Source organism: Cyanistes caeruleus, unplaced genomic scaffold, assembly GCF_971803275.1.
Source record: "Cyanistes caeruleus unplaced genomic scaffold, bCyaCae1.hap1.1 HAP1_SCAFFOLD_180, whole genome shotgun sequence".
Taxonomy (NCBI): Eukaryota; Metazoa; Chordata; class Aves; order Passeriformes; family Paridae; genus Cyanistes; species Cyanistes caeruleus.
The window spans coordinates 26178-45086 of NW_028255968.1; the positions used below are offsets into that span (position 1 = coordinate 26178).

The following is an 18909-nucleotide window of genomic DNA, read 5'->3' on the forward strand; positions in this document are numbered from 1 at the left end:
TGGGGTTTTTAAGGGAATTTTGTTGAAGTCTGACATTCATTATTAAAAAGCAGGGTCACAAGTGGAGCTCTGCTTTCAGCTTGAAATGAGGGGATGGAACGTGGGCATGACTTCTGTAACCTCAAGTTGTTCCTTGATCCTGGACACTTTAGCTTTGGCAATCTGAAGCCCTTCAGCAGCAATGTCTCTGCCACCCCCTGGTTTCTGGCTCAGACCCAGCTCGCAGCTTGGACAAGGTCTGGGCTTTGTCCTCTTGAGCTTCGGGAGCCTCCTGGGAAGCACCAGCCCTCCCCAGCCCACCCTTGGCAGGACTTTTTCTTTTCTCTCTGCTGACGATTTTATCCCCAAAACTGCCGTGGGAACGTTGTATCCAAGCACATCCTCCAGCGCTGCACTTTCCTCCTGTGAATTCCCTGTGCAGGGAATGTGTCTGTGCTTTTCCCTGCTCTGTTCACTGACAAACAAACCTGAGCCCGTGGGACTGTCAGAGCTCCTTCATGCCATGAACTCAGGTTGTGTTTCTCATGGCATGTTCTGGAGGAGCTTTTCTTGGTGTGTCTTGTGCTGCTGGAAATGACACAAGAGCCAGGAGGGAACAGAAGCTGTTGCTGCCCGTTGGCTCAGGGCCAGGGAACCAAGTTGTGCTCCCGGGCAGTTGGGCCCTGCTGGAAGCAGAGCCGCCTTTCCCTTGAGCAGCTCAAGCTTGTGACAGCTCCAAACAGGAAACCTCAGCAGAAAACTCTTCCTCCAAACTCAGCTGCTTTCCCTCCTGCAGCTGTTTGGGAAAGAGCCTCAAAGCACAGACTCTGCTGGGAGCCATTGGTGCATTTCCTCCCTCCCGGCAGCAGCAGCTCCTGAGCCCTTCACGGGCTCCTGGCCCTTCCCAAACCCTTCAGCTCCCTTGGAACTCTCAGCACTCACTAACATACGTATTTCTTTCATATTTAATCTGCATTTAAACTTCTCTTTTTCTCTCCTCTCTATCTTTTTAATCTCCTCTTTATCTCCTTTAATCCTGTCAGCCCCAGTAGGGTGGGGATGGAGTCTTGGGGTGGGTGTGGGATGAACTGAGGATCCAGCAGAGAAGGGCAAGGCAGAGGGGAGAGGACTCAGCCAACCCTTCTCCTGCTCTCTCCTCCCCCAGGCTCCAGCTAAAGCAAGTCAGACTGGAAAGGATCCCACAAATGCTGTGTTCTCCTCCCTCTGAGCTTGTCTGGGGATCCTCAGCTTCAGCCTGGTGCAGTGGCTGAGATTCGCTAATTTGAGTTTTTTGGCTAATGCACTAAATAATGTGGTGGGTTTAGCACTGGCTGAAATCTCCAGGGCACTTACTCATTTCTCACTGTGAGATATGGATTAGGAGAAGGGTAAAACAGGCTTAAAAGTTAGAAGGAATAAAGAAACTTTATTAACAGGACTACAAGAAATAAGAAACCTGAATAAAACCTCCAGAAACCTTTTCCCTTCCCACACAACTTTTTCCTTTCTCAGCTGACAATGTAGAGATAAAACTTGGGATGTTAATGCAGTACCAACTATACGATAGTCTTTTCATCAGTCTCTGTAGAGAGGAGAGTTTTCTCTTCTCATTCCATGGAGAGCTCTCCACAAGAAAAGTGTTTCCTCATGGCTTTTCATTTCTATGAATATCTGCCACCCAGGGCAAAACTCTGCCTCCATGCCTTCCTCCCATTTCCACACCACTCTGAGGTGTCTTCATGGGCCATGAACTCAAGGGGTATTATTTTAAGGATGAGTTATTCAAGAGTTACTCTCTTCATCTGTCTCTGTGATCATCTCTGGGAACAGAAGTTTTTTTCTTCTCTCCCTGGGGACAAAGGGTCTTCATCAGCTCTCATCTCTCTCTCTCTCTGTTCACGCATCTCATGGGGTCACAGCTACTCCAGCACCTGCTTGGCTTCATCAATGGATACCTTTGCTCAGATTTACACTTTGAATCCTTCATTCCCCCCAATACTCTTTCATTAATGAAAGGAGTTATTTTTCAGAACGTTATTGTCCATCTCCATGGCCCTAGCAAAAGACTATTTCAGCTCATTAAAGCCTCTCCTCATTCTCCTTCCACCTGAGGCTTGACTCTTCCTCGTACTGACCTTGATGTTTGATGTTGTCTTTTACGTGTCGATCACTCCCACTTTGCGCTCTCTGGAGAGGGGATGAAGGCTGCAGGTCTCATCTGTGTAGTGAAAGGGTTAAATGTGGCCCAAGGTGTGGCAGGCATTCCTGGTGTGGGATTTCAGCTCAGCAGCCCCTGGAAGGCAGGGGACGGTTTCCAGCTTGGAGCCGTCTGTGCAGGCCATGGCGGGGATGGGCGAGATGTCAGCAGCCGTGGCCCGGCCCAGCTTAGGGCCGGGGTCCCCCTGGGGAGGGCTTCAGCCACCCCACTGGAATGGGACTGGGAGGGCTTCCCGGGAGGGGCCACAGCAGAGCCTGGCCTGGCCTGGGGCCGGGGGAAGTCCCGCAGTCTCCATCCCCCCAGCCCAGAGCCACTGGGCTCCAGCCCAGCCCCCCCAGGCCACACAGGCCGTGGGGAGCAGGGCCAGCCACACCACAGCTCCAATACCTTTCCAGGCTGCAAACAAAAAGAGACAACTTCCCCAGCTGGAGCTTTTAAAAGGTGCTGTTCACAAAGGTGATCTCACTTTTCAGTGCTGCAAAATGCTGTCAGTTCTCAGAACTGGCAGGCTCTTGGCCTGATCTCAAGCAGAGAGAAACTCCCAGCAGCCGCTCTCAGAGAAATCACTTCTGTGGGTGTTTTCTGCTTTTATCTCTAAAATGCCAAACCACCACAGCTGGCCTGCTGGGAAGGGGTTCGGTGCCCCCTCCCCACCCCTTGGAGGGCAGAAAGAAAGAGAGCTTCCCACGTTTCTTTCCTCTCTTAAATCTGTTATCATCAAAGTGTTTCCAGCTTTTCTAATTGCCTTAGCAATGGGCCTGTTCTCAGAGCCAGCCAGTGATTGGTTTTGCCAGGCATGGAGAAAGCTTTTAGCAGCTCCTTTTAGCAGAAATAGCATTCCCATGGCTGGCTTCTTCCCTCCTCACCAAAATTTAACCCATGCAAAACCAACAAAACTGGCCACTGGTGGTCCTGGGGCAGGGGAACCTGCAGGCTTGGAGAAAACTTGAAGAACTTGTGTGGAGCCATTCAAAAATGTAACGTGGCTTCATATCTAGACACACATCTAAAACCCAGCTATTTCTCTATTCTTTTTCTTTTCAGCTGAGAAAGGAAGTCACAGGTGATGGGGTCTCTATTCCACATCTCTTGGGTCCCTGCCTCGTAGCTCCCAATTTGGATGAAAGTTACCCATTTGATCCCTCTGGCTTCTTCCTCCCACCATCTCCTACATCTTCCCCCATTCTTCTGTGACTTTCTTCTTCTCTTTCCTTATGACCATTGCAGCCTCATCTCTGTGGCTCACAAATGTGCCCAGGGGGCTCCAGGGGTGAGGCACAGGCCCACATGCTTCTTTGAGATGCCCCAGCAGTGCTGCAGCAGGCTGATGGCTGTGCAGTTCCTTTGGCACAGGAACAGACATTCCTGGGTTTAGTCAGAAGCATCAGTGGCCAAAATCCCAATTTCCTTTGGTTTAGTCCCATCTCAGAGCTCAGTTGTGGGGCAGGATGTGGGTGCTTGGGGCACTGCAGCGCATGAACGATGCACGGTCCCCAGGGGTGGTATATCTGGAAACATTTATTACAAGTGTACATCACTTTTGTGCTGTTTTTCCTATTGGGTTAGAATAGTGTGAGCCTGGGTAGCCAATAGTATAAATGTTCAGATGGCTGCTAACGAATAATAGCCATGATCAATTCCTTATTAGCAACATCAGTTTATTTCCCTAGGACAAGCGCTTGTATAACAATTTCTTCTGCAAACTACTCTGCTTCTGCTACTTGTTACATTTTAGAAACTCTGTTCCATCCATCCTGCCTTGACTGAGGAGCAATCTTTGTTCTCTTAGGACAAGTTCTCTTTGTTTTCTCTCTCCACAGAGCAGTCTTGGAGTTACTCTTGGATCTCTTGAACAACAGGGTTTGGCTCATTGTCAGGCTGTAAATAATGAGCGGTGGGACCACTGGTGCTGTGAAGTCGATTTATTGCTGAAATATATCAGAAAAGGTCTCAGTCTGAAGGCATGAGATTTTGGAGGGGTAACAAGTGGGCCATAGCTCAAAGGTAGTCACGAGTTTCTTTGTTACACAGCAATATATCACATTTTGGCCCAATGGACAGATGACATGGAGTTTATTATTACTTAATCACCTTTCACCTTTGCCAAGTTCTGCTGCACTGTGTCTGCTTTTCACCCAATAGACTGCTAGCTCACGTACACACATGTGCTTCTTAGGATAATATTTAGATTCATAGCCTACTCTATAAAATCACACAATTACAGTTGAAAACTCTCCATCATCTCACTCAATGCAGTTTCTTATTTACTTCTGGCATATTCTTACTTGAAGCTATAGGAACATAAGCTTATGATTTCTCGACTCAACGTCTGTGAACCTTTAGCATTGCATGAACCCAAGCTCCTTCCAAGGCTGTAAATTAAACCCTTCAGTATCTGTGGAAGTTTCTGTCTTTCCATTTCCCACAGCCCACCAAAGGATTTGTGACACTTTGTGACAGAGGAGAAGCTCCCAGGCAATTTTGTGTTTGCTGTAGGGAAGGTTGGGTTGCTCTGCATCAATTCCCAGAGCACCGCGGAGCATTGGCTTTGTGATGTCAGGGCATGGATGCCACCTTGTCGTGGTGACATCCCAAGGTTGCCTTGGTGCACGGAAGGCCTCAGGCTCAGAGCAGCTCTTGGGCTTGCTCAGTGCAGGAGCATCCTCCTGCTTGAGGCGTTTGTCAGTGGGCAGCTGCACACTGACAGGAGCCGTGTTTGTTTTTGTGGTGGAGCAGAGTGTGCAAACTGGCACAGCAGTGCTACAATGATGGAGCAGCTCGCTGTTGCAGTTTGCACCATTTATGGCATCGGCTATGCAGGCTATTACCTGACCAACCTGGCACGTAAGTAGAGGTTTTCCCTGGCTGGAACCTGAGCTGGCTTTTGTAGATCTCCCTGCTCTTTCTTAGTGACCGGGTTGCTATTGAAACAGAAAGACCATGAGGATGCCCCTGGTTTGGTAAAGCTCCTGCCAACACCTTCAGCAAAACACGGGGTGTCTGTAGCCAGGGGGCTGCGGGCAGCATTTGCAGGGCTTCTGCTCCCTCCACGGGAGAGCCTGTGGCAGCAGAGTCTGTCATTTCCTCACTTTGCTGGCTCAGTCTCTTGGGGTGACTTTACTTTTAAGATAGCTCTGAGAGCTCGGGAAGTTGAAACTGCTGGAGGCTGATGGGAGTTTTTTCTCCTGACTAATTCCTGGCCATGGGTGAGAATTGGCAGCGGTTTTAACTATTGAGAAGTGAGATCAACCTGTGAACACCACCTGAAGATGTGAGGCTGGGAATTTCTTGCTCTCTTTGGTTTCTGGCTTCTGACGAGGTCACAGGGCTCTGTCTCGGCCTCCTCCCCACCTCCAGGCCGGACAAGGCTGCAGAGGGCGGGGTGGGGGGAGAAACGGAGCCTGCCAGCCTGACTTGGTTTGCAGTTTCTGCCACTGAACTGAAACCTGACACCATCAACATCTGCAGCTTTAGCAAGATTTTAACTCTTTTACTGGCTGCATGAGACATGCAGATTAATCCTTTTTTTCCAGAGAGAGAGGGAGAGGGAGTGATCAACCATGAACCCATCAAAGAGAGTGAAGAAACAAATTAAATTGAGAGGGGGAAGAGAAATAAGGAGATGCTTTATTAAGCTGAAATATTTTTCTGTTAAGCTATGGAGATGGACAGTAGTGTTCTGAAAAAACCGCCTTTAATTCATGACAGAGTATATTGGGAGGAATGGAGTGTTTCCAAGTGTGGATTTTGAGCAAATGATGAAGTAGTTGTGACACTGTGAGATGCTGGAACAGAGGGGGAGAAGTAAGAGTTGAAGATTTGTGGCTTTTAAGAAGCAAAAAGAGAAAACTTCTGTTTCCAGGGGGGCTCAGAAAAATAGATAAAGAGAACTTTTGTCTTTGAATAACTCATTCATAAAAATGACATCCCTAGACTCATGACCCATAACACACCTCAGAGTGATGAGAAATGGGAGGAGACAACTGATGGCAGATTTCTGGGCAGCTGGCATCAGAGAAATAGAAAGCTATGAAGAAAAATCGTTTTCTTGTGAGAAACTCCATAGATAGCAGAAGAAGACTTCTGTTTCTCTACAAAGACTGATGAAAAGACTCTAGCAGAAATTGGGACTGTTTTAAACACCAAAGATCCAAAGTTTTTTGTCTCTATGTTGTCATGTAAACAAGGGAATGGTTGGGTAGTGGGGGAGAAAATGGTTGTTCTGGAAGTTTTATTCTGGTTTCTTATTCTTGTAGTTTTTGTCAATAAACTTTCTTTATTCCATTTAAGTTTTAAGCCTGTTTTGCTCTTGTTCTAATCCATATCTCACTGCAAGAAATAAGTAAATTTTCTAGTGATTTTTTAGTTGCTGCTTTAAACCACACCAGTCAAGCAGGACACCTTTGAAAATGCAGACTGGGAGATCTTCTCAGATGCTGTTCTAAACAGGCCACGGTTCTCTCCAGTTTTCTCAAAGAATTTGGTTCCTTTTCCTTGCCCACTGCAGGTCATCTGAGCCGTGTGTTCAGAGGTGCCGATCCTGAGGTGAGTCAGAAAGGAACATTTGATGCTCCTGGTGTTTCAGAATTGTGCAGGGAACTGTGAGCTTGGCCTGTGGCAGTAGAGTGCAGAGGGCCAGCTGGGTGGGCTGAAAGAAGATCCATTTCCATGTTTACAACAGCAATAGCAAAGGCATTGTTGGCTATTTCCTAATTTTCCATTGCAGAGCTTTAAAAGAACTCAAAGCTCAGATTTGCAGAGAGAACGTTGCTTGCTGATAGTAGCCAGGGTGAACTCTCTAATTCAGAACTATTTGCAGCCTGGCTGAATTAACCCATTTTAATTTACTTGGAGTGACTTAGAATCCCATTGCTATCAAAGCTGATGATTTGTGCTTGGTAGAGCTGGTTGTAGAAATCGAGCTGAAGAGAAATAAGGTTCTAAATGATAGGAGCTGCCTGTCCCTAACTCCACCATCTGTCCACAGAGCCCAGAAGCAAGAGCAGACTCTGCTGTGGCTCCCTCTGCTCCTGGAGAAGAGGCCAAAGAGGAGCAAAATGAGCAGAAGGAGCACGAGCCTCCAGCTGTGGTCACAGCCCAGCCTGACCATGCCCAGACAGTAAGTGCCAGTGCTGGGTGCTGCTGTCTTTAGTGCAAGGCAGAGCTGCAAGTTTCTGAGCAGCCAGCACTTGCTGTTGCTGGCTGAGGATGCTGAGTGCTGGAGTCCTGCCAGCACCCAGCCATTCCCCCATCCCGTGGCAGCTGGAAATTGGGCTTTGAGCCGTCGTGCTGAGGCCCCAAAGCGCTGCTGCCTGCGGGTGAGCAGCTGGCTGCTTGGCTCAGGGAAGCTCTGTCTCTTGGCTTCTGCCAAGCCATGGCCAAGGGCTCACACGGCATTGCTGGGGCTCACAGGGCTTGCTTTGTTTGCTGTCCCTTTTTGGAAACCTCTGCATGACCTGGAGAAGTGTTCTGCAGTTTTCTGGAGTAATTCTTCACTTCTGCAGAGTCTTTTAGGCCACCTGTCTTTTGGCTTTTGATAAGCTGCAAGGAGATGATTGTGTTGTCCATGAAGCTGTGGCCGGCCATTCTTGTCCTGTGTGGCCAAAGAAACAAACTGTGTAGTTCTGAACCCTTCTTCTGAGGCAAAATCCACAAGTGGCTAGTTTCTCTTGATACGTTTTGTGGTGAAGTCTGCAGCTTTGGAAACTGCATTGGAGCCTAGTGTGGGGGCAAAGCTGCAAGTCCTTGAGTGCTGTCTTGTGTTGCTAAGAACCCCTTTAGAGATGGTTGTTTTTTCTCCTCAGAGCTGTTTTCCTCCTCCTGCCTCTTCTGTCCTGACACTCCCTGTTTAACCTATAAATTTCTGCCTGTCCTACTGAGGTGGGACAATTCCATGGTTTAGGTGGTTTTTGGTGACTTTGGTCATACATGCATTACATGACCCATGGCTTCCTTCATTGGCATCCCTAGGGGTGTGTCAATTAATTTGTTGGTGGGGCCTTTTGAGGATCTCTGTCAGTGCCACTCAGAATTCTCAGCTGACAAAAGAGGGAGGAGAAACACCTTGGTCCTCTTCCATATCCTGAGGTGGCCATAGAGGCTCTCTGAGCTGCAGCAGAGGATCCAATTGCACACATCCTTGTCCCCTGAATGAGCAGGATTTCTAACAAGAGTGTAGATGTCAGAGGGGCAGGAGTGGCAGGGCAGGCCTGAAAAGAACATGAACTCCAGCAGTGTCTCTCCCAAGGGCTGAGCTCACCCAGGAAGCCCCTGCAGAGCCAGGATGGAGCTGTGGGACAGGGCTGGCTGTCAGTCACTAGGGAGAGACAAGCAGGACACAGCAGAAGGGGAAGGAGGCCCTTGAGAAATGCCCCACATTTCCTGTCAGCTGCCCAAGAGTCTGTTGGAGATTCAGTGCCAGATGGGCCCTGATTGCACCGCCAGGGTCACTTTGGAATCTGTGCTTCCCCATGGGCAGAGAACAAGGCAGGAGAGCAGCAGCACAGAGCTTTGGGAACGTGGGAGCCCATCAGTCTTTGAGTCTTGGCCCACAAATGTTGGATGAGAAGTTGAAGCCCATCTTCTCTTGCTTTCTCTGCAGGTCCTCCTAGAGAAAGAGCAGGAGCAGATTGTTTTATCAGGACGGCCGTGCCAGCCTGAGGGAGAGCTGTTCCCAGCCCAAGAGCAGGAAGAGCAGCTGGGGCAGCAGGTGGAAGAGCCACTGGAGAATGGCCAGGTAAGGCTGACCCAGCAGGGGACAGAGTGAAGGGCAGGAAGAGGGGCATAAAACGCAGCTCTTGGGACTGAGCAGGCCACGAGTGCCAGAGGCCCTGAAAGCAAAGAGCCTCTGCAGAGATCAGCAGCGGGACAGGAGGTTACAGTGGAAGCAGAGGTGGGTAGGGAAGCAGAAAGAAGTGACTGAATGAGTGTGATTTTGAGGCTGAAACTGAGGAAGAAGCTGAGCCTGATGGCAGCTCCCAGGCACTTGCTCTCCATTTGTGTGTACAGAACATCGAGGCAGAGCCCCAGGCAGAGCTGCCCGAAGCTCCGAGGGCCATCATGGCAGTGAAGAGGAGGCCTGAGGAAGACAGAAGCATCGAAGAGGAGATGAATCTCCCCTGGCAGAGAGGCAATCAACAGAACCAGGTGAGTGAAAGAGTGGCAGACACTCCACTCATGGAAATTCCTCTCTGTCCTTCTTCTCAGGCCTCCGAGGAGGAGCTTCTGGCAGAGCTGCAGGAAGCTGAGGCTAGGATCAGGGCAAGGGAGAACAGGCTGGAGGAAGAAAGGAGAATCATCGAAGAGAAATTCCATCTCCTCGCTCAGCAGCAAGAGGCTCTAGAAAATCGAGTGAGTGAAAGAGCGATGGGCACAGCAGTCACTGCAGTCTGGTGCTTTCTGCCCTTCTTGCCTTTCCTCTGCAGAGCAGCAGGGGGCTGGGCTGATGCCTCTCAGTGCCATCCTGCTGTAGTGTCTATCCCAGCTGCTTGGAAGGACATTTCCTGCTGTGCTCAATTCTCAGCTGCTGCCCTGGACAGTGGCACCAGTCATTTGCCCCTTTTGCCAGCACTCATCTCAAGGGATTCCTGCTGGCCTGCTCCTGCTCTCCTTGTTTCTTCAGGGCTTTTTGCAAGTGAACTCAGTCCCCCAGACAGATTTGGAATACAAGCTGCAAGCTGTCTGTATCCCTTGGTGAATCTGCTGCTGTCCTGCTCTTTCCCTTTGCTCACAGTCAATGAACCTTGGCACACAGGGACAAGCTGTGGTCTCTGACTGCTTTGTTCTCTTTGACTTGAGGTGGACGTGTTGATATCTCACCTGGCAGCCTGCGAAGGCTTCCAGCAAATGCCGGCTGATGAAGAGCCCCAAGGTCGGCGGGAGGCACAGGTACTGTCCCAAGCACAAGTGCTGCAGGCTGAGCACCTTCTGAAGATGGTGCAGGAAAAGAGGACTGAGGGGGAGGAGCTCCAACATTAGAACAAGGAGCTGCAAATGTGTCTGCAGCCCTTGGAGGGGGAAAGGGATCCTTGGGAGGAAGTAGAATGGTCGTTGTTGCAGTCATCCTTGAGAAAATCCAGGAAAATGGAATATGAAACTGGCCATCAACTTGATTAAAACCAACCTTGGGTTTTGACCATTTGGTTCCAGAAGCAGGCATCCAAAAAATCCAGTTGATGAGCTTTGCATGTGGCTAACAGCAACTTCCTAAGGGCTTGCATTTGAAAAGGGAACTCGGGGTAATCTCTGCCAGCCAGCTTTCTGACACAAACTCCTTTCTTCTCGCAGATCTACACAGGCTCTTCCATTCAATCTGCTGCAGCAGCAGCAGCAGCAGCATCTAAAGGAGCCTTTGTTGCCCAAGCTGAGCAGTGGAGCCGGGGCAGTTTGTCCATTTCCAGCAGTGACACATCTGCTGCTCAGCTCCAGGAGAGCCAGGGAGACTTCGTGGATCAACTGAGTACGTCTGGTGTATTTCTTGTCTGAGGGACAGTGTATTGTGTGCACGTGCCAGCAGAGCTGTAGCAAATGATCCTCCTCACTTTGGTGTCCCAGAGACATTTAGGACTCCCCACAGGAACTGCTGTGCTCTGAGGCAGCGAGAGAGCGCTCTGGCTGCTCCTGCTGCCTCTGAGGGCAGCTTGGACTGGCTCGGCTTTGCCTGGCATTCCCTTGCCACTAAAGGCAGAAGCAGGAATTGTTCTTGGATCAGCAGAAGGCTGTGGCCTAGGAAATGATCTATGCAAGTCCTGTGTGCTAGTGGCCAAACTGAACAGAATATTTGATTCCTAAATTCTCCTTAGACTCCAGACTTCCCACCAGTCGTCAGAACCAAAAGACTTCAGAGATATTGATTGGTTTTGGGGTTTTGTCTTTTTGTTGTGGTTCCGTTTTTAGTTTTCAGTTTTTATCCTTGTTTGGTTTTGCATTTAGGGGTTTTTGCTTTTTCTCCATCCTGAAAGAGCTGTTCTGCCCCAGGTGTCTTACTGCTGTCATTTTTAGGACTGTATTTATTGCCTCTACTACATCTACAAGGTTTTTGTGAGGATGCTGTATTTTTTGTCAGTGAGGACTCCTTTGAAAGAACATCAGGTGACAGCAGAAACAGAGAGCAAGAGATGTTTTCACTGGGCCCACACTGAAGAAACAGATACTTGTGCCTCAATCTGTAATTAATATCCTATTTTTATAAAGATGTGTCCAAGAGACACATCGACGTGGTGTGATCAGATAAAACAGCACTGCAGGCATTTCTCAGGAGCGAGCCTGCAGCCCCTGTGCTGTGTATTCCTCAGATCCATGGCACTTTTTCATCCCTGATTCCCAGCCATTCCCATGACTCTTAGAATCCTACCTATTGGCCCAAGCCCTGCTCAGATCAGTCTCTGGGAAAACACATCAAGCCCTTTGTGATTCTGCAGCACAACCCATTTAATCTGCTTCTTGCCCATGACAGCTGCCAGTGCTGTGCTCTCAGAAAAGACCTGGTGGGGCTGAGGAAAGATCCCAGCTGATTTGGTGTCTACCTTCACCTGCTGGGACACAAAAGGGCCTTGATCTGCACCTGGCTGTGTCTGATCTCCAAGGCAATGCTGGTGTGTCCTGAACGGGGGCCACAGCTTGTCAGGGGCTCAGGCTGGCTGTGTCTTCTTGCCATTGCTTGTCAGTGCTCACGCTTGGCCTTTGCCAGCCTTGTGCTGTGCCCTGCTGTGCTCTCTGCGCTTCATTTCCTTCCAAGGACTGGACAAAATCAGTCTCTCTGCTGCCCATTTGTACTGCACAACTGCCTGTCTTGTTGCTGCTGTGCTTGCTGCCCAGCTGACCACAGAGGGTTCAGAGCCCCAGACAGCGGGGCTGCCTTTGGCATCTCCTGCAAGTTTGGATCTCTGCCTGAAAGTCAGCATCTTGCATTTTGTTTCCCTCAGGGAGAATGGTGAACACGGAAAATCCCATCACAAAATACATCGAACTGGAAAGTCTTGGCAGTGGGTGAGTCCAACCACAGTCACTTCTACACAGCCATGGGCCAGGTGTTTCCCTGGGGGAATATCCATCAAGTGGGAAGTCAGACAAGTTGTCCACATGTTCAGACAGCGGGCTTAGTCTGCCCCATCTCTCAGTACTGGCCAGATTTTGTCAAGTGTGCTCAGAAGGCATTGTCAAAGACATCTCCATGCTGCCAAGGTCTTGCCTGCAGCAAGGAACAGAACCTGGGAAATCTGCTTGAAGGAATAAGCTGCCTTTTGGAGCTGAGGCAGTAAAGCCCAACGCTTCAGAAACAGGCCCAGTGCCCAGGCACTTGAGGGGAAAATGCATCATCTGCCTTCTGGCACACCCCTCCTGCAACCTGCAGCTTTTAGGCATTTACAGCAGAGCTCTCCTGTCTGGACTGGCTTTCAGTGCAAGATCTAAATGGCTTCTCCTTTCTTTGCTGCTGTTTTGTTTCTAGGGGTTTTGGAGAGGTTTCCAGAGCACTTGACATTGCAACAGGAGGAGAGGTAAATGTCAACAGCCCCTGCAGCCTCTGCTGCTCTCCAGGCCTTTCCCCACTGCTGACAGCTGTGGCTGGAGCTTTGAGTAGAGCTGTGCTGAAAAGGCACAAGAAGCACAGACTGGAGCCAGCCTGCAAATTGCACTTGGAACAGGCTTTGTGGACAAGGCAAATCGCCAGTGGCCACGTGTCCTGTAACTGACCCCCAAGGGAGCAGAGAAATGGGCTGTTGCAATGTCACTCCCTAATTACTCCAGTGATGAGGTCTAATCACAAGGCACTTTGGCACAGCTTGGCTGTGCCATTCCAAAATCACTTGCTCCATGTGGGTTGTGGTCTCATGCTACCAATTGTCTCAAGTTACTCCTTTCAATGTCATTTGAGGTGGCCATAAAGAAAATAAATGTGCAAGGAGTGAGTAGGAAGATACTAACCATGAATGAAATCAGGATCATGGAGAGTAATAGGAGTCCCAGGATCGTGAATTACTTAGCCAGGTGAGTGGTCACGGTCTTATGCCATGAATGTTTGTTTACATACTACAAGCATGAGAGCTTAAAAACCCACTTTGGTCAGCGGCAGGAAATAGAGCTGTTAATGATTATTTCTCTACTTATCTCCAATGGATGGGAAGAGACTGCATTTTGTCTGCATGAATCCACCCTGGCAAATGCAGACTGAACATTGTTCAAAAACCTGCATCAGCCCTATCTTAAGAATTCAATACCTTCTAAGTTCATTGCCTCCACAGTTCTTTGGGCTTGAGTTTTTCAAGTTTCTTAAATGCTGATGAACCATCCAAGAGAGGATTGCCCTTGCATTGTTGCCCCTCTTTTCCATTGCTGTGCATGCCAGGAAGACTAGGTGCTTATTTCCAGAAATGCCATGCGTGACAGGTTTTTTATCTGGGCTCTTCCTAAACTGCCTTTCTCCTTGAGACAGCACAGACTGCAAACACTGCACAGCCTAGAGGCAATGTCTATGCCTTTACTTCTGCCCTTGTCTCCAAGGGACCCAGAAACAAGACTCAAGCAAAAAACCAACCTAGGCGTGCATGTTCACCTGCATGGCCTTGTTTCCTTTTTTCAGCTACCTTGTGCATGAGGAACTCTGGCTGGTGATGGAGTACATGGACGGAGGCACTCTGAGAGATCTCATCGACGAGATTCAAATGTCTGAAGGAGAGATTGCAGCTGTCAGTCGGGAGGTCAGGGATCCCATCTGTGCTTCCAAGGCCTTGAGCTGCATTGTCTGGGAAACAGGAGCTCAGAACGGGAGTGATTTCATGGGCCAAGCTTGGTTTCTGTGCTGCTGCTCGGCTATGGTCAAGCAAGAGCATCTCAAGTGAACTGTCTGCCAGTGCCCCTACACTCACTGGACTCACTTCCTGTCCTCTTATCCCCTGCTCTTGTATTCTATCTCTGTCTCTTGCATTGGCATTTGCAGTTCTCCACTGAGAAAGGTGCTGCTCTGCTACTGTGGGAGCAGCAGGCTCTTGCTCTCAATGGCGCTGTGTTCTGCCATTCCTCCCCATTCCCCTGCAAAGGGAACCTTCCACAGCTGTTTCCTTGCTTGTGCGATGAACTCACAGCACTACTTTTTGCCCCCCTGGTTCTGTTTTCTCTCTCAGTGCCTGCAAGGACTGGATTTTCTTCACTCCAACCACGTGATCCATCGAGATGTCAAGAGCAACAACATCCTTCTCAGAACCGACGGCTCTGTCAAGCTGGGTCAGTGTATTCTTGGTCAACTTCAGCATTCCAGGAATGGGGGGTGTGGGGCTGCTTTCAGTGACTGCCAGCTCCCCAAAAATGCTGCTGCTGGCAGTGCAGGGGTCCCCCCTGCTGTGGGCTGAAGGCACAGTTGCAGGGTGCACAGAGCTATGACAAGGAACCACAAGCAGCCAAGAGTGCTATTGCTCTGTGTGGGTCTGTGTGTGTTCCTTCCAGAGGGAGGGAGCTGCAATCTAAACCTTCAGGGGAACAAAAGGCACTGCTGGAGGAAGTGTAAGAAATGGGGGGATGTTTGAAGTAGCCAATTCATATTGCCTTGGCTAAAACCCTAAGGAAAGAGAGCAGGGAGTGTTGTCCAGGAAATTCAACTGCACATTTTCCAACTTCCACTGGGGAATTCTCTGGCTTGGTTTCCTAATTGAGAGTATTAAAATGAAAAGAGTATTTTGCTTTCTCCTCAGCTGATTTTGGCCTTTCTGCTCAGCTCACCCCTGAGCAAAATCAGCGGTGCTCGGTGACCGGGACTCCTTGGTGGATGGCACCTGAAGTGGTGAAGTGTCAACCATATGGCCCCAAAGTGGACGTGTGGTCTTTTGGAATTGTGGCAATTGAAATGGCCGAACAAAAAACTCCTTATGACAGTTTCACTGCTCAATCGGTAAGGAGCAAATACTCTCTGATCCCGCTGTCTTTCTCACCTGTCCCGTGTTCTCTGCTCACTGCACAAAATCCCATGGCCATCTGCTGGAAGTACTTCCACCAAGGCCCCTTCTACAAATGGCCCTGCAGCACATCAGCATCTGCTGGAGCTTTGGTTGCAGCACTGGGGGAACTCAAGCCTTACCTCGCCCAAACCATCTCCATTCTCAGGCAGCATTTTGCTTTGCCTTAGAAGTCGTTCCAGCTCTTTTGGCTGTGTAGATGGCCCCAAGAATAGGAAACAAGCGTCTCAGAGCTGGTGTTATCTTTCCAGAAATGAAGCAAAGAAACTCAAACCAAACCAAGTTTCTAAAACAGTGCTTTTGAGAGAAGAAGTGCAGCCCCATTCTTCTCACAGGGAAACTTGCCTGAAACCTGGAGATGAGGCTGTAAAGCCAGAGTCTCTTCTGCTTCTTGTGCAGTGCTGCTGAGACACTCAGTGACCACCTTCTTTCCTAACCCAAGCCACTTTCTCCATATCACCAAGCTGGAGCCTGGTGACGGGGAGAGCCTGCCAAAACCTCCTGTTTGTTTCCTGGCACTTTCTGGGATGGGCACAGCGTTAATACATTGACTTGAGAATCCAGCGAGCACAGGGTTACCACAGGGATGACACTTCTGATTTCACCATGAATATTTTCCTTTTGCCACATAAGGGAACCTGAAATTTTCAGAGTGCTGAGAGACAGAGCTGCAGGTGGCTCCTGTGTGCCCAAACAGGCATTTTCAACCCAATACATTTGTGGAGGCATCTTAATGTGTCTGTGTTGAAAATGAGATTCCAAAGGTTTGTTTCCTTCCCTGAGGAACACCTGCTGCATTTCCTTTCTTTTCTTCCAATTACCATCATTTTCAAGGACAGGACAAAAAGCCTGATGAGTTTTGTTTTATGGCAGCTGTGCTTAAGGGACCAACAAGCACTGCAGAGATTCTTTTCATGTAAGAATCCTTGGAAATAATAGAGTTAGTTAGAATAGTAAAATCCCTCTTCCAAAAAGTCTGCCAAGCTGCTGGGAATTTTCCAAGAAGGAAACACGTATTTGCTGATGTAGTTGCCACTAACTAGAGCAGGCAATGGAATCAGCTGCCAAGGCAAGATCTGCTGGATGTTGGCAAAGCTGTGGCTTTGGGGCTTGGGTTTTTTCATGATACAGGAAAGTCGTCATCCAAATGCTACAGGAAAGTCATCTCTGCCTCTCTGCCAGGGCAAAAACTGCCACTGCAGAGTGGAGCTGGAACAATGGGCTCTGGGAGAGCAGTTCCAGATGGGAAAGAAGCAGGTGGAGCCTTGTGTTTCCTTTTTCTCCAGGCTAAATTCCACATAGCCACAGAAGGGAGCCCACAGCTGCGGCAGCCCGAGCAATTCTCGCCTTTGCTGCGTGACTTCCTGAGCTGCTGCCTGCAGAAAGGCGAGGCGCAGCGCTGGTCTGCCAAGGAGCTGCTGCAGGTAAAATGCCAAAAGGGCTGCAGGTGAAACAGTGTCCCAGGGATGGGCTCCTCCTCCACTGAAATCCAAGGCATCAGATGAGCCCCCATCCTGCTCCCTTCCAACCTTGGTGCTGTTCAGCTGACAGTGGGGAGCAATCCTAGACTGGGCTGGGCTGGCAGGGAGTGCTGGGTTTTAGCGCTGGCTAAAATCACCAGGGCACTTACTCATTTCTTGCTGGGAGCTATGGATTAGGAGAAGGGCAAAACAGGCTTCAAACTTCAAAGGAATAACAAATTTTATTATCAGGCCCACAAGAGTAAGAAAGGTCTCATCTGTGCAGTGAAAGGGTTCAATCTCACCCAGGTCATGGCAGTCACGGTGTTGGATTTCAGGCTGTGCTGGGCCCCTCTCTCTGCCCGGGAGCCGCTGGGAGGGGAGGCTCGGCCTGGAGCCGTCGCTGCACGCCGGGGAGAGGGTTTAGTGTGGGCAAGATGTCAGCAGCCGTGGCCTGGCCCAGCCTGGGGCCGGGGTCCCGCAGCCTCCATCCCCCACCCGGGAGCCGCTGGGCTCTGGCCCGGCCTCCCCCAGGAGCACAGGCCGTGGGCGAGCAGGGCCGGCCTCACCAGAGCTCCGTTACCTTCGGGCTCCGGAAGCAAAGAGGGCCAGTGCCCGGGCTGGTGGTTTTCAAAATGTGCATCATCACAGAGGCGCATCTCATTTCTAAATGGTGCAAAATGTCAGTTCTCAGAACTAGCCAGCCACTGGCCTGTCTCAGGCACAGAGGAAGCTCCCAGCAGCTTCTCTCAAAGAAATCACTTCCGTGCGGAGTTTCTTATTTCTTTCCCTAAATGTCAATTCATCTCAAACTAACACACAGGGACATGGAAAGGTCACCTAGTCTGTGTCCTGCAATGAGCAGGGACATCTTTCAAGAGATCAGGATACTCACACCTCAGATATTTCCAGGGGTGGGCCTCCTACCAGCTCTTGGGGCAACCTGTGCCACTCTTGCCCCATGCTCCTGACCTACTCTGACTCAATCCCCTTTCCATTTCAAAAGTATTCCCCTGCCTTTGAAGCTCTTAGCTTGGAAAATCATGCTTTCTTGTTGTTTTATTTTCCTTTCTGCAGCATCAATTTATAACATCGGCCATGCCTGGGTCCAGCTTGGCACCTCTCATCGTTGCCGTGAAGAAGTGGAAGGAGGAGGCAGGAATGCAACAATCAATTTATAAACTGTCTTCTCCATGAAAAACTTAGAGTAGGATTACAGAGTAGGATTGCAGAGTAGGATTGTAGAATAGGATTATAGAGTAGGATTGTAGTGCAGGATGGTAGTGTAGGTTTGTAGTGTAGGATTGTAGAGTAGGATTTTAAATAAAATTTCTAAAATCTCAACTCCTTTGGAACATTTCTCTCCTTCTGACCCTGTGAGAAAGCTCAACATTTCCTTCTGAATTGTCAGTTTTTTCTTAGAGGTGGAAAGTGACATTGATGGCCTCTTTGGTACAGTTTGTAAGGGGGGAAGGCTCCTCTTCATTCATCCTCTCCAGACCACACTGCCTTTGGAATTTGGCCAACTGGCCAAGTTTTGCCCAGCTCTGGCATTTCTATTTGAGGCAGAAACAGCAATGGCATTTGCAGGAAAAACCAAAGGAGGAGCGGTGCAACGCAAACATCCTGTGCAGATGCAGGCTGTGCAGATGTGATTCGAGAGTATTTGGCTTCCTGCCACTTGGATTTGTATCCCTAAGAGAAATCTCTTTGGCTGGAGGAGAGTCTGGCTGAAGAGAGAAAGCAGAAAGAGCAGTGAGGGTGCTGTGCAAGGTCTCCTGTGGTGCAGAGCTGTCAGCGCCTGTGAGGTGAGAGCGGGCCCGGCCTTGGCCAGGCTGGAGCCCCAGCAGAGCCCTGGCAGAGCCCGGAGAAGCCTGAGCCTCGGCACAGGCAGGCTGGAAGGAGGCCCTTGGAGCTGCAAGAGGCAGCAGCCTGGCCCTGGCTGCCTCTTGCTGGCTCCAGGCAAATCCTCCGCTCTCAGAGCCAAGCTGGCAGCTGGCTGCTCCTGAGGGGAAGCGGCGCCGTGCTGGGCACAGCACACACTGGTGCCATGGGCTGTCTGGAGTCTGCACAGGAGGAGAGAAAGGCAAAGAGCAGCCCAGGGCTGCTGCCCTGCCTGACCATTGCTGCTCTTCTGCCGCCTGCCCTGGAACTGCTGGCAATGGTCAGCAGTGTGTGCAGCACTCTGGGCACAGGGGGAGGGAGCCGGGCTGCTCCGCAGGCTCCAGCACAGGGCAGTGTCCTTCAGGCACGGCATTTCTGCCAGGGGAACCGAGGCCAGCGTGAGGCACTGACAGCAAGTCAGGGC

General features: G+C 49.9%; 1 protein-coding gene across 1 annotated transcript; it reads left to right on the top strand.

The window, feature by feature from the left end:
- The first annotated feature begins 4655 nt into the window (after positions 1 to 4655).
- LOC147645729 (uncharacterized) lies at positions 4656 to 17945 on the top strand. The gene is made up of 15 exons (XM_086874261.1): positions 4656 to 5041; positions 6705 to 6742; positions 7185 to 7316; positions 8799 to 8933; positions 9206 to 9547; positions 9995 to 10084; positions 10484 to 10655; positions 12121 to 12184; positions 12645 to 12693; positions 13071 to 13183; positions 13776 to 13893; positions 14317 to 14416; positions 14881 to 15077; positions 16428 to 16565; positions 17679 to 17945. Exons 1-15 carry the CDS (start codon positions 4765 to 4767, stop codon positions 17796 to 17798), a joined length of 2085 nt encoding a protein of 694 aa, XP_086730387.1. The 5' UTR covers positions 4656 to 4764; the 3' UTR covers positions 17799 to 17945.
- Positions 17946 to 18909: the final 964 nt, after the last annotated feature.

Bases quoted from the DNA above. Each gene is read 5' to 3' on its own strand.
- LOC147645729 (XM_086874261.1), top strand. From the start codon at position 4,765: ATGCCACCTTGTCGTGGTGACATCCCAAGGTTGCCTTGGTGCACGGAA. The intron at 12,694-13,070 runs GTAAATGTCAAC...ATGTCATTTGAG, and splicing joins ACATTGCAACAGGAGGAGAG to GTGGCCATAAAGAAAATAAA. The intron at 16,566-17,678 runs GTAAAATGCCAA...TCCTTTCTGCAG, and splicing joins CTGCCAAGGAGCTGCTGCAG to CATCAATTTATAACATCGGC.